Source organism: Protopterus annectens, chromosome 11.part0, assembly GCF_019279795.1.
Source record: "Protopterus annectens isolate FY-2018-M chromosome 11.part0, PAN1.0, whole genome shotgun sequence".
In the NCBI taxonomy this organism is placed as follows: Eukaryota; Metazoa; Chordata; order Ceratodontiformes; family Protopteridae; genus Protopterus; species Protopterus annectens.
The window spans coordinates 310,290,457-310,307,102 of NC_056745.1; the positions used below are offsets into that span (position 1 = coordinate 310,290,457).

General features: G+C 40.9%; 1 protein-coding gene across 1 annotated transcript in view; it reads left to right on the top strand.

The window, feature by feature from the left end:
- The window catches only part of LOC122814939 (cilia- and flagella-associated protein 54-like), a 437,893-nt gene that overhangs the window by 90,012 nt on the left and 331,235 nt on the right, over window positions 1-16,646 (top strand). Inside the window, exon 4 of the mRNA XM_044087199.1 lies at window positions 2,934-3,143. Within this exon, the coding sequence (XP_043943134.1) occupies window positions 2,934-3,143 (210 nt within the window). The remainder of the gene's footprint in view (window positions 1-2,933; window positions 3,144-16,646) is intronic.

Below are 16,646 nucleotides of genomic sequence, written 5' to 3' on the forward strand. Positions count from 1 at the left end.
TGGTGTCTATGAAAGCTGTAAAAATCAATGGCCCAGCACTGATCCGTGCGGAAATTCAAGCTTGCTGGAGAGGCACTGGGTAAAGACTTCACCATTTGACCCTGAATGAACATAATCCTACTTGTTTCATGGTTCTTCTCCCCTCCTGGCACACTTCTTCTGGAGGAGTGCTACTTACAGATATTGTTCTCCATCTCTTATGTTTGCTTGCACCCTTTATTAAGTCTGCTGACATCATCAGTTCTGTCTACCTCTGAAGCATCATTACGTCCTTTCCCACCTGTCCATAATCCCTTTTATCTTTCTTTCTTTCTTTCTTTCCCTCCCTACTCTCCTAGCCCTTACAAAACTGTGGCACATGCATACCAACATCTCTCTAGCTGAATAGTAAGCAATGAACTTGGGTAAGACATTAACAGCAAACTATTAAATCATATGCCTTTGTAGTTATTAAAAATCTTAATAATGTATTTGAATACCCCTTCTCAAATATGTGGACATTGAAACTAACCCTTGCCCTAGCTAGTCAGTCATTAATAGTCTCAGCCCATCATGGATTCAGTATTGGACTTCTAAGTGCACTGAGTAGATGTATCAAATCTGCAGCTTTGAGAAAACAGAGCTCTCACCACAAGCTGCATATAATGAATATTACTGTATCACAGCTTAAAACGTTTCACTCAGTTATGCTATCCTCTCTACACCCATGCTTCCAGGCCTTCCACAGCAGTAGTCCACAAATTCATCTGAGGTAGAATGTTGCTCTGATTTCCCAAAATATTACCTTTATGGTCCAACACATCACTCATTTATCCATCCAAAAAGAAACAAATTGGCTAATTGTAAAAAATCTGACTGGGAACCATCATTTCTCATCCAGCTGGTAAATGAGCCCACATTACCAAATTCCCCATCAGGGAATCACTGTCTACAATTTCATGCCAAGAAAGCAGTACTTTCTAGCCTCGCATCACCTTTGATTTGTTTATCCACAGCTGCACAAACCTGTCCAGATAAGACAAAACGTGAAAGGATTTTCTTTTTGTTAATTAGTGGCACACGGTGCACTAATCCTTTCATTTTTGTAGAGAACTTAAAGTTCAGTTTCAATTTACTTTTGTATTGAACAGTTGGTAGACTGGACTTTGAAGATTCCTTTCAGATGTGACCTAGTGACAACACATAACTCTGAAGTGTCACAGTTTTTTTTTCAGATGCATCAAGACTCCTGGATATGAAGCATAATCTTTATGCACACATAGAATCAGCATTTCCATAACTAATCCTTCTACCTGGCCCAGACAGCAAGCTCTGTTCTGCTGTTTGTCTTACCAATACTTTTTTACCACAAATTTGCAGTGATGCCAAACCAGACTAGCACCCCTGTGTGCGCTACAACACTGTTTAGCCACCTCCTTCTCTCCCTAGTCATAAACTTCAGATATTCCTAACCACACACCTTTAGCACCTTTAGTTCAGAAGTTAGTAAAGTCTATGTGTTCCATTTTCCCTCTTTTCTAGCTCAGAAATGTCATGAGTGTGTGACATGCTAGCTTCTTAGGCTTTTGCAACATTTCAGATATTATTTGGCCTTCAAATCATAACGTATTCTGGATTTACTTACTTAGAAATATGCATTCACTGTTCAGCACTATCCACAGCATTAAAAGTATGTAGAACCATGATGCACTGGTGCTCATGCTGAAGGTTAAAGCTGTGTTTGTCACAGGTGGCTCGGGACCAGTGCAGTGAAGCTAGTGCTTCCAGACTGTAGGGATAAAGATGGGGCAGGCAGGTCTAACTGATTGCCAATATCAGCTGTATCCACATTGTAGCTGTTTAATTGGTTGCTGCAGTGATTACATCTTGAGTTGCCTAAGCTGGTAAAATATGCAACATATATCAGAGTTGCAAAGTTTTTTTGTTTAACGTTTTGGAAAAAGGTGAGATGTTTTGCTGTTAACCGACAACAGCCTTCTACATTTATTTGCAGTGTAGTTTCCATCACTTCATACAGGTGTATCACTGTTATCTTTGTTAGTACATTTCTCATTAAAATTTCTTCTTTAGTTTTAAACCCTGGGGTTACAAAGAATGAAGATGGCATACCTCTCAAGTACCACAGATTCAGATTACATGATTCCACTGTACTTTGTGCTTCCAATTTTAAGTCTGAAGGCTTACTAAACATTTTGAATTCTTCTCAAGCATTGTGTCACGGTCACAACAATTACAAAAGGAAACTCCACAACAACATTTACATAATCTCAAGTTAGTTATAAACATATTATCGGCATTAAAAGCAAACATGAAAAAATATACCACTATACTGATTCAAAGACAGTCTTCCTTAAAAGAAAGTATTTATATTTTTCATTTCTTTGTTCACAACTTGCCAATGCTATCCATTTTAGATTTAGAAGGGAGGCAAATTCCATCCCAGCCTTCAGTGTATGCCAGGCAGACAAAGTTTGCCACAGTTAGGATACCAGTCTATGCAAGAAGTATCACTGACAAATACCAATCAGAATTCCTCAAGTATAGCTGTCTGATTAGAAAAGGACAGTGGTTTATTTTAAGGAAGTTCTGTGGCCCAAGTAAATGTTAAAAATGAATCCGTTGAACTGCCTAGTTGTCTTGATAACTCTATAGACGCTTTTTTTCCACAATTAAATATTCCATTGACCATTTGTGCTACTTTCTTACCCAGAATAGGCACACAGTGCTGTGCAAGTATGGACAAAATGTTTAGATACTGTACCCTGTGAAACACATCTGGCTACAACTCAGTGAGATGGTGAGTTGGATTCTCATAGTAGTGATCTACTTAGCCCATAGTGCAGGCTTTGTTGCATTGGTAAATATTAATTAATGTAATCTTTCTCATAATTGCATGAATGATAATATATGTGCTTTATTTTGTTCTTTTACAGATAAGTATCATGCTGCATATGTAAATATCTATGATTCTGTAAAAGAAAGTCAGAAAGCAAAAACAGAATATACAAGTGAACAACATGAAGGAGAAAAATCTGCAAAAACTGTACCCGCTGGTAAACAAGAAAGTGGATATTTGACATGGATTCACATTATCAACTATTACACTCAACTGCAAAGACTCCAGAATGTCAGCACAGTATCTGGTAATCAAAAATACATTTCTGTTTCTTGAACATGACCCGCATTACTATTTCTCACTATCAGATCTTAGTACAGGTTTAAGAATCTCGAATGGAACATAGCTTTTTTTTTCCTCAGGGAGACTTTGACAAGCATTTATACACAATGTATGACTGTGTTGTGATTCATACTGTACTCATACATAAGCTACCAATGTTTTTTCGACCTTTTACTTCTATTGAGAGTACACTATATACCTTATCTGCTATGAAGAAGACATTTATGTGTTAAAGGCATCAGTATTAATTTATTCTCAGTTCTGTTGTTTAAAGCTACTTCTTTTACTTTTTAATGAATGCAATTAACTTGTATGATAGTATAATTCATTCATTCAATGTGTTAATGCAGTGATAGGATATTTAGTTGAAATGCCAGCCCAAAAGTAAATTTGAAGCCTGGATGAAAAATGGACAAACTCCCATCACCCCCCCAGGAATAAGGTGTTATCCTCTGAATCCCTTATGTGATATAACAACTTATAAGGACACATAATTTCAGCAAAAGTTTGCAAATTTAAACAAAACAGTACATCTCTGGAGACAGACCTGATGAACCAATGGATAACGCTTTAATGTTTCGTAAAATTATTTTTAATATTATCCTTTGCTGACACTGGCAATCGGTGATAAGGGATCTTTTAAGCAGTATATTTTGGAAGTAGGGCCATTACCATTTCAGTCAAAACCTTCAAACCTTCTTGAGCATGGCATAAAAACAGTAAACAATATATTTATTTATTTATTTATTGACATTTGATTACTAAGAAAGTCAGACTGGGTAGAAGCCCATTTTCAGTGGAGGCCCGGGAAGAAAAGCTCCAAATTATTACAAAACATTTTAAAAACAATAATTTTATGACCTTCAAAATAAAACAAAAACATATGCAGTTTAAATAATTATAAAAATTAGACATAATATAAAAACATTGGTTAGGAATTGATACAAGGTACATGGCAATCATTTAATATTTAGAGAAATTTTAGACAGTTTGAAGAGAAACTAAAGGTAAGTTAGTGTAAAATGAATAGGAATTGCAATATGAAGTGAAGTAAAAACAGGCTTGTGGTATATTTAGAGAGACAATCAGAGAAGAGAATTAGATAGCAGTAAGGAAGTAAGTGAAGAAGGGGGATAAAGGAGGTATAAGGAATGAAAAGGTACTTGTTCACATTTAGGGATAGAGGTTATCCTGGTTTTGAGCAAGAGCAGACACAGATTTTAGCTAGAAAGTCTTTCAGAGTAGTTTTGAAAGATGAGAGGTTGGGTATAGAACTGATGGATATAGGTTAAGAGTTCCAGGCATTATCAACCTTCCACAAGTATAGACAATACACAGAAAATTTGCTAGGTTTACAGACAGACAGGAGTTTTTGGTGACTGTATCACAATGACTGACTGGGAACATAGTTGTGTTGAATATTTTTTTAATGCTGGACAGGCAGATGGGCACTGGATAATTTTGTAGGTGGTAAGACATTGTGTATATGTTAGTTGGTGTGGCAGTTCTAACCAATTTAGGCTTTTCAGTGCTATACAGTGATGGGTTCTGAAAGGGGCATGTCCTGCAAATTTAGCAACTTTGTTATAGCATTGTTCAAGTTTCAGTTTTTGTGAAGCCTGGAGGTTAGTAAGGATGGGAGCACCATAAAGAAGAGTCTGGAAGAGATAAGCAGTGGAAAGTGTAATTTTAGTTACATCAGTGAGAAAGTTTTTGGTTGAAGAAAATGTATATTGTAGCTATCCAGCAATGATTTCTATATGTGGATGTGTGCATGTATGCAACGTCTTCTGCTGCATACCACTGTGTGTGTGTGTGTGTGTGTGTGTGTGTGTGTGTGTGTGTGTGTGTGTGTGTGTGTGTGTGTGTGTGTGTGCGTGCGTGCGTGCGTGCGTGCGTGCGTGTGTGTGTGTGTGTGTGTGTGTGTGTGTGTGTGTGTGTGTGTTTATTTGCGTGCAGTGTGGAGAATGACAAACAACATATCTTGTCCATTAAGATTAAAGAACCAGATTTAGAAAAAATATTTCACTTACCACACGAATACTTACTCACATACACATTCTGTTTGTCTATTCTTTTTGCTATTTTTGTCTGAATTAATGCTTTCTGTTCATTTCAGTGGTGCAGTAATTAATATGTTTGCTTAAGTTGTCTATTGTATAGAGCATTAGGAATTGTCAGTTGCTTATAAATGAACTGTGTCATAGATAGTTTTCATCTCTGTCTGGTATGATTTTTAAAATATTTTTAAAGAAGGTATCAGTAAAGTTTTAGTATTATATTAATAGTATACTGAGGTTTCTGTTAGGATTTATTAGTTTTACAGATAAGTTTTGATTTTAGATTATTTAATCTTATTTATATATGGAGGATGAATCACTTGTTTGAGTGGGAATATAAGGAGATTCCAGTGTCCTTGTTAAAATACTTTTAAAACATCTTTACTGAATTATCACTTGCGACATAGGCAAACATAAATTCATACAAAAGAAATCAAACAATATTAACAAGTTCACATTTACAAACTTTATACATCACATATATTGTACTATATCATGTAATCAAAATAATATTACATAAATTGTCCATCCAGTTCCTGCCTTCCTTTAATCATATTCCTCCTCCAAAATGTTTTTCTGCTTTTATTGTTCCTAAAATTTTTGTAATTTACTCTTTTTCTTTTCTAAAGATCCTATTGCCTGTGCTTTTATCTCTGTTGCAGTATTTACTACTTCAAGTATTATACTCTGATTTCCATTTTCTAGTAACTGTTTTGTTTTTTTGGTTTTTTGCAACCACAAGAATTAAACCTGACAATGCCTTACTATGTCTAGGCAATTCAGATCCTTCATCCCAACTCAAAAAAGTAATTTTCTGAGTTACACTCATTTGCTCAACCAGTATTCCTGGGTTCCTATCAGAAGACTGAAGACGCATTCTGTCCCCCCCCTCCCCCCGCCCACACACACTTCATCATCATGCATTTCCACTTTGAATTTCAACTTTCTGCTTGTGTTATTTATAGGAAACACTGTGTATCTCTAAAATATCTCTTCAAATCAGGTAATCCTCAACCTCCTTGTTCAGTTGGGAAGATCAGCTTATCCCACTTGACTCTTCCCCTCCTAGTTATCAACTCTGTATTACTTACTGTCCTAAACTTCTCCTCTGGTTGATAAAAATATGTCTGATCTATGTATAAAACTAAAGGAACTAAAATATTTTACTGACTGTATCTTGCTATCCATATCCATATCCATAGGTAAGAGCTTCCAGCTGCTCAGTGTTTGTATTATCTTTTGTTTAGTCTCTTCCCACATATCCTTAGCTGTCATAACAGAATCTCCCTTAATCCATACTCTTAAGTACTTCATTTTTATTATGTCCACATAAATATGGGTATTGCTGAAATAATTCATAACTGTGTACATAGTTTACAGCCATAGCCTTTGTTTTAATCTTCATTAATTTTATAGCCTGGAAAAACACAGAATTGTCTCAGAATGTTCCACAATACTGAGATGTCCTTTTCTGGTTCTATCAGGTACAAAATAATATAATCTGCAAATAAAGCCAACTTTTCTTGAACACAATGCCAGTTATATCCTTGAATTACTGAATTCCTTATTTTCTTTGCTAATGGTTCTAAATATAATGCAAATAGCAAAAGGGAAGCAGGACACTCCTGCCTGGTTCGTCTGTTTAAATGCAAGTTATCAGAGAGGAACCCTCCCACTTTGATTTTTTGCCTCCGATCCCTCATAGATCCTTCTAATTAACATTATTTTTATTAGAAAATTCTAATGCTTCCATTGCCCTGCTCATAAAATCCCAGCTTACTCTGTCAAATGCTTTCTCTGTCTGCATCAGGACCCAACAACAACAGCAGTATTTTCTTATGGTATGCTTCCCTCTGGATCATAATTGTACTGTTAATGTTGTCATATGTTTGACTCCCCTCCATAAAACCACATTGATCCATATCTATCAATTTTGGCACCACCTTTGCTGTCCTTTTAGCCATTATAGACATAAACACTTTATAATCATGGTTTCAAATTGAAATGGGCCTATATGAAGTTGGATCAGATATGTCTTTGCCGTCTTTAGGTATAATAACCATCATAGCTTTTTTTCTAGGCTGTTGGTGCCTCCCCCTCCTTTTAAACTATTGTTAAACAAAACCTTCAAGATTTTCTCACTTTCTTCCCTCCTAGCTTCCAAACTTCCACTGGAATACCATCTATTCCTAGAGACTTTCCTGTAAATTGGTTATACATCATCATTTTTATCTCATCTCATCTAATCTTAATTGTTAATTGTTGAGCATCATCTACCTCTAACCTTGGGATGTTTAAGAAGCAAATAGGTCACAGCATGGCTTGCCCCATTGGTGAAAAATCATTTTCACCACTTCCTTGTTGAGAAACCACTCATGAGGTAGTAGAATGGACCTGCTCAACATGTCCACTATCATGTTAGATTTCACCAGGATGTGCTTTGCTATCAGGAATTGCTTGGAAGAGCTCACCCATTGCCAAACTCTGAGAGCTTCTTGACACAAGGGGTAAGATCTGGTTCCTCTTTGTTTGTTGATGTACCAAACTACAGATATATTGTCTGCCTGAATTGCAAATGTCCCAAAAGGGAGAGAGTCTTGAAAGGCCTGCAATGTTGGGAGTACTGCTCTAATTTCCAGGATATTAATATACATGTCGGCCTCCTTGGGGGACTATGTGCCTTGGACTCTCTTTTCCAAGAACCCCCCCCCCCCACAACTTGGAAAGCATCCATGGTCACTACGGCCTTGAGCTGAGGAAGAATGAAGGGATGGCCTTGTAGAACCTGATCTGTGAAAATCCACTGCCAGAGATATTTTTTGCATGCCTGGGTAATTTTGATCTGGGAAGACATAGGCTGGTGTAGAATGGACCACCATGTTGCTAACATCCATTGCAGAATCCTCATATGAAATCTTTCAAGAGGAGCTATAACTATCCCTGCAGACATTGATCCCAGGCTGAAATTGAGGAATTTTGGATTATCTTTTTAACATGGAATTGAATAGTCTGTACTCTTGGAAAATAAGAAAGGCTGTCAGGAGACCATGTTGAAATTTGCTCCTATGAATTCCAATGTCTAAGACGGTTCTAACTGAGATTTGTTGCAACTTATGGTAATCCCCAGAAGGGAACAAATCTGGAGTATCTGGTCTTGAATTTTTATCAGTAGATACCTGATCGGAACAGTTATTAGCCAGTTGTCCAAGAATGGAAACACTCAGAATATCTGCAGTCTCAAGTGAGCTGCTACTACTGCCATGCATTTGGGAGACACCCTGGGGGCTGTGGTGAGGCCAAAGGACAGAGCTTTGAACTGGTAATAACTGGCTCTCAGGTGCAAGCATAGGAATCAGGGATGACTAAATGTGGTAGATGCAACCTCTGTAAATTTATGAAGGTTGCAAACATGGTCAACAATGTGAAGTATATAATTCATGGTAAATATAACTGTGAAAGTTGTGGTATTGTTTACATTGCCTTATGCCAATGCTGCCCAGCGTTTTATATTGGTAAAACTGAGAGGCACTTTAAGTTGAGAGTATACGAACACCAATACAATATTGAGAAAGGTAATATCACAAATGCTTTGGCTAAACGTGTGTCAGAAAACCCTGTGCATTTTTTCAGTTATTTGGTGATGGATAATGTCATTAAGAACATTAGGGAGGGCCATGGCTGCTCCGTTTAGAAGAAAGGGAGCTCTATTGGCAGCTCAAGGTTAATGCATTTACTTGGCCTGGTCTTAATGACCAGTGTTATTTAAAGTGTATTTTATGCTTGAAAGCTTTGGAAAGAAAATAGCAATATTATTATATTATTTATGATGTGTATATGTAAATATATTTTTAATTAACTGAATTTTAATTTGTTGAATTTACTGATTTTTACTTATCTGAATATGTCATTATATTTATTCATTTATTTGAAGTGAAGTATATGTGTAACTAGTGGGGAGTATGTTTCTTTAAATTACTAATAAGGGGAATGATGTCATTGTTTCTGAATTATATATACTGGCTTTTACTTTATGTATTTGTCTGGTGAAGTTCTTACATTTTGTTTGGACAAAAGCACTAACTGTATTGTGTTGTTAAAAGCCTGCCTGAAATTTTGACAAAATATCTTTTGGAAGATCCCTGCCTCAAGTGTTTTTTGAGCAGTTTTTTATACTTGGTTTATTTTTCAAGGTGCTAGAGTTAACTCCGAAGCTGTCTGAGCCTTATCTGTCCCTCGGGGCTTTGGCATTGGACAGCTTGGCTCTGATGTCTGCTTCTGGTGGGCTGCCTTTGGGTCAGAGGGAACCAATGATCCGGAAGCATTCTTTTCACCTTCATCGGCTTCCTTCTTCTTGTGGCATTCCACCATTGAGGTACTAAAGAGAGTATTCTCTTCTAGAATTCAGACAGTTCAACCCCTCAGATCTTCTATCTGGTTCCTAGATGTCTTTGTGCCATGAGCCTCATCATTCTATCCCCACAGGGACAACCAGCCCAAAGTCTTCAGGCCACCCAACAGGGATTCTTATACCTTCTGTTACTTCTCTAGAGTACCCCACCGAGGAAGTCCATAGGAAGAGAAAGTGCAAGAGGAGGCAGTTAGACTCACCTCAAGAGTCAATCACAGAATATACTGATTTCGATGAAGGGGAATGTCCCCAAGATCACCACCTGATGACGTCTGCATTGGAAGCATTTTGGAGATTCTTAAGAAAAGTGGTAGTTGGTCTACCAATAAGCCTTCCCAAGAGGAATTGGTATTCCTGGAGGCATCTGGGTCTGGTCCATCTACTTCTTGGTTGACTCCACCCACTGACAAACTCAGTGAGTTGATCTCTCTGTGGGCCTGGAAGGAAGAAATTCTGTAAAGCAAGACACCAAGAGACCAGATAGGAGCTTGGCACCAACAAAGGTAAAAGAGTTTTGGAGCAATGGAGTAGAAGTAGATGCCATGGTTGTAGTGGCTGCCATAAAGAAAGAATTCATGGAGCAGAGTTCATCTGTTCATCCCCCTAATAGGGAGTCTAGGGCAATGGACAAATTTGGGAAGCATGTTTATGCTTCAGCGACTTTCACACTTAGATTGTTGAACTATTTGGTACACTTCACCAGACTTCAGAGGATTTGACTAAAGAACTCTCCAAGTCATTCTCAGGAGCGATAACTGCTGAGACTAGACTTCCAATGCATCAAAATTGGCTACCTTACAGTCCATTACTAATTATTGGCTACCTTACAACCCCTTATTAATTCATCTATGAGGCTCATTTCATATGCAGCTGAAGGTACCTCAAGGGCAGCGAGTTCAGGCATTTCCATTAGGAGGCATGCCTAGATGTACCTGCATGATTTTTTTGGAGCCCTTCAAGTCCTTCTTCGTCAATACACCTTTTGACAGAAGTTTGTTGTTTGGCTCTAAAGTTAAAGACACACTCTTCAGGTGTGAGCAAAATAGTAAGACCCTGTTTGCAGTGGACATACGTTTTACGACTCCTCAAAGAACCTTCTCTAGGAATCAGTGAGATGGTCAGAAAATGTGGTTCAGAAAATTCTAGGGTCCTTTCCATGATCCATGTGGAGAGAGATCTCCCAGAGACAAAGGGGGAAGTGTAACAGTAGATGCCACCCACACAGCAGAGGAGGCCCACAGAACCAGGGGTCTAGAGATTCATTCTCCTACAGACGCGATCAGTGCTCCTGAAAGGAGGCATGATTGTCCACTTCTGGAGGCAGTCAGGGGTAATCTATCTTTGCACCAGAGAGCCTGGTTAGACATTACAGAAGATACATGGGTGCAGAGGATTATTTCCAGAGGTTAGATAATCCCCCCTTCAGCAAAGTAAACAGAATTCCTGATGTTCCAGCCAGTAAGAGGAAAGTAGCAGCTCTAGAAATAAACAAGCTGCTAGAAAAAGAGTCATCCAAAAGGTCCCCCAGACCAGAAAGAATCAGGAACTTACTCAGTATTGTTTTTACTGCCAAAGAAAACGGGGCTGGAAACCAATTTTGGATCTCAGCAAACTGAACAAATCAGGTCAGTATACACAGTTCTGGATGGTCACGGTTTAGTCCAGTTTGCCTTTCTTGCTCAAGTAAGACTGGATGTACTCAATAGATCTTCAGGTGCTGTACTATCACATAAAAATGAACAGAAGATCTGGCAATTCAGTGGCCCATCCTGTACCAGCCTTCTTCCACCAACCAAAATAACTCAGGCATGCAAACGATATCTCAAGTGGTGGATTTGCTTTGAACAGATTTTACAAGGCCGCCCTTTCATACTTCCTTAGTCCAAGGCCATAGTGACCATGGATGCATCCCAATCTGGGTGGGAGAACTCTTCTTGGGAAAGACAGTCCAAGGCACCCGGTCCTCAGAAATCAGAGATGTCAATGTCCTAGAAATGACAGCAGTTCTTCTAGCATTGCAGGCCTTCCAAGACTCTCTCCTTTTAGGGACTGTTGTAACTCATTCAGACAATATGTCAGTAGTCTGGTACATCAACAAATGAGAAGGAAGTGGATCTTACCCATTATGTCGAGAAGTTCTGAGAGTGTGGCAATGGGCAGTGTTATCCATTTGATTTCTGATAGCAATGCACATTCCAGGAAAATCTAACTTGATAGCAGACAAGTTGAGCAGGTCCATCTTACTGCCTCATGAGTGGTGTCTCAAAAAATTGCGGAGAAAATATTCTGCCAATGGGGCCAGATATGCTGTGACCTTTTTGCATCTCCCCTCATCAACATGTGTAGCAGGTTCTTTGCCCTGATCCACCCACCAGGGGAGTCACTGAGAGGCCCCCAGGTCTCCTGAATGCTTACCCCTCAAATCATCTAATCCCCGAGTTTCTTCAAAAAGCATCTCAATTAAAGAGCACAGACATACAACCTCATTGCCTCTAATTTGATTTGGTTCCCTTTTCTTTGGCCTCATCTATTTCATCTTCCTTGGATCCTGGATCCAATTCCAGACCTTCTGACCCATCCAATAGACATAATTCACCTCGACATTTTGGGCCCACAGCTGACCGCATGGTTTCCTCAAGTTCCACAGATAGCTAGACAACCCAGCGCCTCTTCCCCTGACCATCACATCCTTTTGTCCCCCCACAAAGTTTCCACTAGGAAGATTTACAAAAGTAAATGGAAATGATTTGTTGTTTGGGCACAACAGAAAGACACTGATCCATTTTCAGTGCCTGTATCCTAGGTTCTTGAATTTTTGGCTACTATTTTTATGACAGGGCCAGGTCATCAACAGTTAAAATACAATTGGCTGCTACTGCTAATTTTCATGTTGGAGTTGACAATTCTTAAATAATTTCATCGTGACTCTGTAAGGCATTTTTAAAAGGAACCTTTTCACTGAAACCGCCCTTTAAAGATCCTACTCCACCTTGGGATTTGAACTTAGTGTTACAAGTTACAAGTTACAAGTCTTAACCTTCCAAAAAACTAAGCAAAATCTAATCAAATATGAGAAAACAAAAAAACTTTGACCTGAGACATGCCAAACAGTTTTATTAAAAGGAAAGTAACAAAGTGCAAAAAGGAAAGTAACAAAGTACAAAGTGCAAAGCTTTCAGGTGATACTCTTCTTAAGTGCACTTCAAGTTGAAGTTTTTTTGTTTCCTGTTACAAGCCTTAACTCAATCACCATTTAAACCAGCTGCAAAATGTAAATTTAAGTGTTTAATGTGGAAAACAATATTTTTGTCAGCCATTACATTGGCTAAGAGAGTTTCAGAACTGCAAGCCATATCTTCTAGACCTCATTATTTGATTTTTTATAAAGATAAGAGTGTCTTTACGAACCAATCCATCTTTTCTCCCTAAGGTGGTCACGCTCCAACATTAATCAGTCTATTAATCTTACAGTCTTCTTCCCAAATTTCTCCAAAAAGGGGAATACATTTTACATTTGTTGAACATTCACAGACACGTTTCTATCTGCATAGAACTGACAAATTCAGAAAATCAGATCAATTATTTGTCTCCTTTTCAGAAGTAAGATTGGGAAAGCCAGTTACCAAAATAACTTTAGCTAAATCCCATAGCTAGAGCTCCAATATCCTACAGCAGTATTATCCAAGACTGATTGTTACACAACATCCATTTGCAGTATTTCCATATTAGTGACTGGTTTCACAATTTTATCTAATATAAGAACTCTACGCAGCTATACATCTTGTCATAAATAAATAGTTTCATGCTTGTTCATCGTTCATTATGTAAACATTTTTCATGCATGTTCATTGTTCATTATGTTTAAAAATTATAACTGTTATTTATGTTTTTCTCTGCTATGTTTGTACCAATACTGTACTGAAATTTGGAGCTTTTCTCCCCAGGCCTCCGCTGAAAAAGGACTGCCAGTCCAGACGGACGTTCCCGGTTACCAAATGTAAAATAAATAAATAAATAAATAAATAAGTGGCTAACTGACTGCATTTTTGTTTGGCTACAATAAATTGGGTTTATCCCTACCAAAACCCTTGAGAGCTCAATCAACTAGATCTATGGCAACCTCTTTAGTATTTCTATCCAGATATTCCATGGATGATATTTTTGCTGCAGCCACTTGGGCTAATCTTCATACTTTTATTGCTCATTACAAAGTTGATCTGGTCTCTACGGGAAAAGCAGCCCTTAGCTCAACAGTACTCAGAAATATCCTTTCTTAGAGTCCACCTGGGATTTAGGTAGCTGGGGACTCTGTCCATCATGTTGAGGAATGAATGCAAATTGACATCAGAAGTTTTGTACTCACCATAATGTTCCATTTGTGTTTCCCATTTTCATTCTTACTGAACTCTCCTCCCCCCCTCCATCCCCTACTTTTCTTGTTTATAATTTCTGGAAGAACAAAAGGAAACTGTAGGAACCAATGATCTGAAGTAGGCAGACTTCATTCGTCTGCAACCTGTGGGGTATCGGATCCGACCTCGGATCCGAGCCGGCAATTCAAAAGCTTAGGCTCCGAGCTCCTAGCTCCTCCCTCTTACCCATAACCCCTTGCCAAGCCCTGACTGACCTCAGATTTCGTTTGCCGCTTTTCAAGTAGCTACGGAATTCCAGAGCTCCTGGCGTTGGTGAAGATAAGAACTAAATTTTTGACTAAAAAAAGTTTTAAAATCTTTATTTTCTTTCTTGATATAGTTAGTGTTGAGTGTGTTTAGGCTTTCCTCTCTCTTTTAGTTAATTTTCTCGGGTTTTATGTAGTTTGTTTGTGTGTGTTCTGTGTTAGGCCTTAGGGTTGCGATGTCTGAAGCCCATAAGGCTGTGTTCTCGAAATGTACCGAGTGTGGCCATAAGCTTTCCCCAGCGGATGGCCACACTCGGTCAAGCAATGCTTGGGGGTTGAACACCTGTCATCTGGTTGTACCATTTGTGCAGGGTTCAACCCCCGGGCTTTGAGGGAGCGGAGGTCGAAGTTGGTGCTGGCGGGTCTTTTACCTCCAGATACCGCTTCGGCCTCTGCCCCTTCCACTCAGCAACCTGTTGCTGTGAGTTCTCCCCCTCCGGCTGGGACTCAACCTCCCTCTAAGTTGCCGGAGGGGAAGGAATCCTCTAAGGAAAGACAGAAGGAGAGGCACAGGGAGAGGCACCACAAGCGAAGAGCCGAAACTTCCAGTTCGGCTCCTCCATCTAAGCGGGCCTCCCCTGTGCCTTCTAGCTTTCCTCCTCCTCGGCTCCACTCCCCTCGGTTCTCTCCTGGACCCGAGGAGGAGGAGGCTAGCCCTTCCAGGAGGTCTCCGAGGCGGCTCTCTAGGTCCGCTTCGGTGGCCTCCACTAGGTCAACATTTTCTATGACTGAAGCTGATATGGACCGGATGATGAGGAAATTCATCCAGGCCCAAATGCAAATGGGAGTGCTCCTAGCCCCCCCCCCATCCGGGAGGGGCTTCGACCCCTTTTTTCGCCCCCTTGGCTCCTTCTCCGACCCATACCACGGGTTCGGAGCTGTCGGCGCCGGGCAGATTTGGATCCGGGGGTGGGTCGGATCCGATGGGTCGGCGCACCTCGGATCCGTCCCATCCCTTGAGTGCTTCGGGTACTTTGGACCCGACCTCTCGGAGCCGAGGGCCGAGCCTCGGATCCGAGGGAGCTGGTGTGTCTTCGGCTCCGTCCAGGTCGGAGCGCACCGGCCTCTCGGATCCGACGGTTTCGGCTCCGACTCCGATCCGTGCGTCGGATCCGAGTGGGGGTTGGCTCTCTGGGCTTAGAGAAGCTGGCTCCCCCTCGGCTTTCGACGTTGTGGAAAGGGCACTGTCGAGGACATCCGGACCCCCGGTCCCTGCCACGGCTCCTTCCCGCACTCCATTGCAATTGGGCCAGGCCCCCACCAGCCGGACCCAGGGACAGCCCGCCTTGATGTCCCAAGAGGTTCCCTTGGAATATCCAACTGCTGAAGAGTACTCCTCGGACAGCCCCCCCGATGAAGTACCTCGGAAGCGTAAGTGTAAGAGGAGGCACATGGACTCCCCTGAGTCCGTCACTGAAGACACAGACTTGGATGAAGGGGAAGGCTCCCCTAGGTCACCCCCTGAGGACGTCTCATTTGGAGACATCATGGAGATGTTAAGGATCAGGGGGGGGTGGTCTGCCCCCAAGGCTTCTTCGGACGAGTCTGTGTTCTTGGAGGCATTCGAGGCGGGCCCTTCTACCTCTTGGGTGTCCCCTCCTGCTGACCCCCTGGTGGATCTTATTTCCATCAGGGCGTGGAAGGATCCGGACACCATTGAGCCTATCCCTAAGCGCCCGGACCGCATTCTGTCCCCTCCGTCGGACCGCACCCACTGGAGTAAGGGTCCCCCAGTAGATGCCATGATGATGGCTGCAGCCACGAAGAGGGAATTGGCCCAGGAGAGTCCCTCCGTGCATCCTCCGGGCAAGGAGTCACATTCGATGGATTGCATTGGGAAGCGAGTTTTTAGTTCAGCAACTTTCTCTTTGAGAGCGCTGAACTACATGGCACATGTCATTAGGATGCAGCGGGATCTGATTAAAGAATACGCTGCATCTCCCCCGGAGTCCATCTCGAGTGAGGATAAACAGGTTTACTCCACCCGAATGGCCACTCTCAGATCAGTTTCCAATACATCTATGCGGCTACTTTCTCATGCTACTGAGGGAGCCGCTAGAGCCAGCGGAGCAGGCCTAGTCATGAGGCGACAGGCCTGGCTCCGCCATTGTGATTTTGCTGAGCCCTTCAAGGCGACCTTCGCGAATGCCCCCTTCGATGGTTCTGCCTTGTTTGGCAAGACTGTTCGCGAGACATTAGTCCAGAGCGAAAAGGACGGGAAGACGCTGTCTGCCGTCGGAGTCCGCTTCTCAGCTCCCCAGAGGTCCTTCTCTAAGAACCAAAAGGGACAGAAGAAGATGTGGTTCCGGAAGTCGCAGCAGT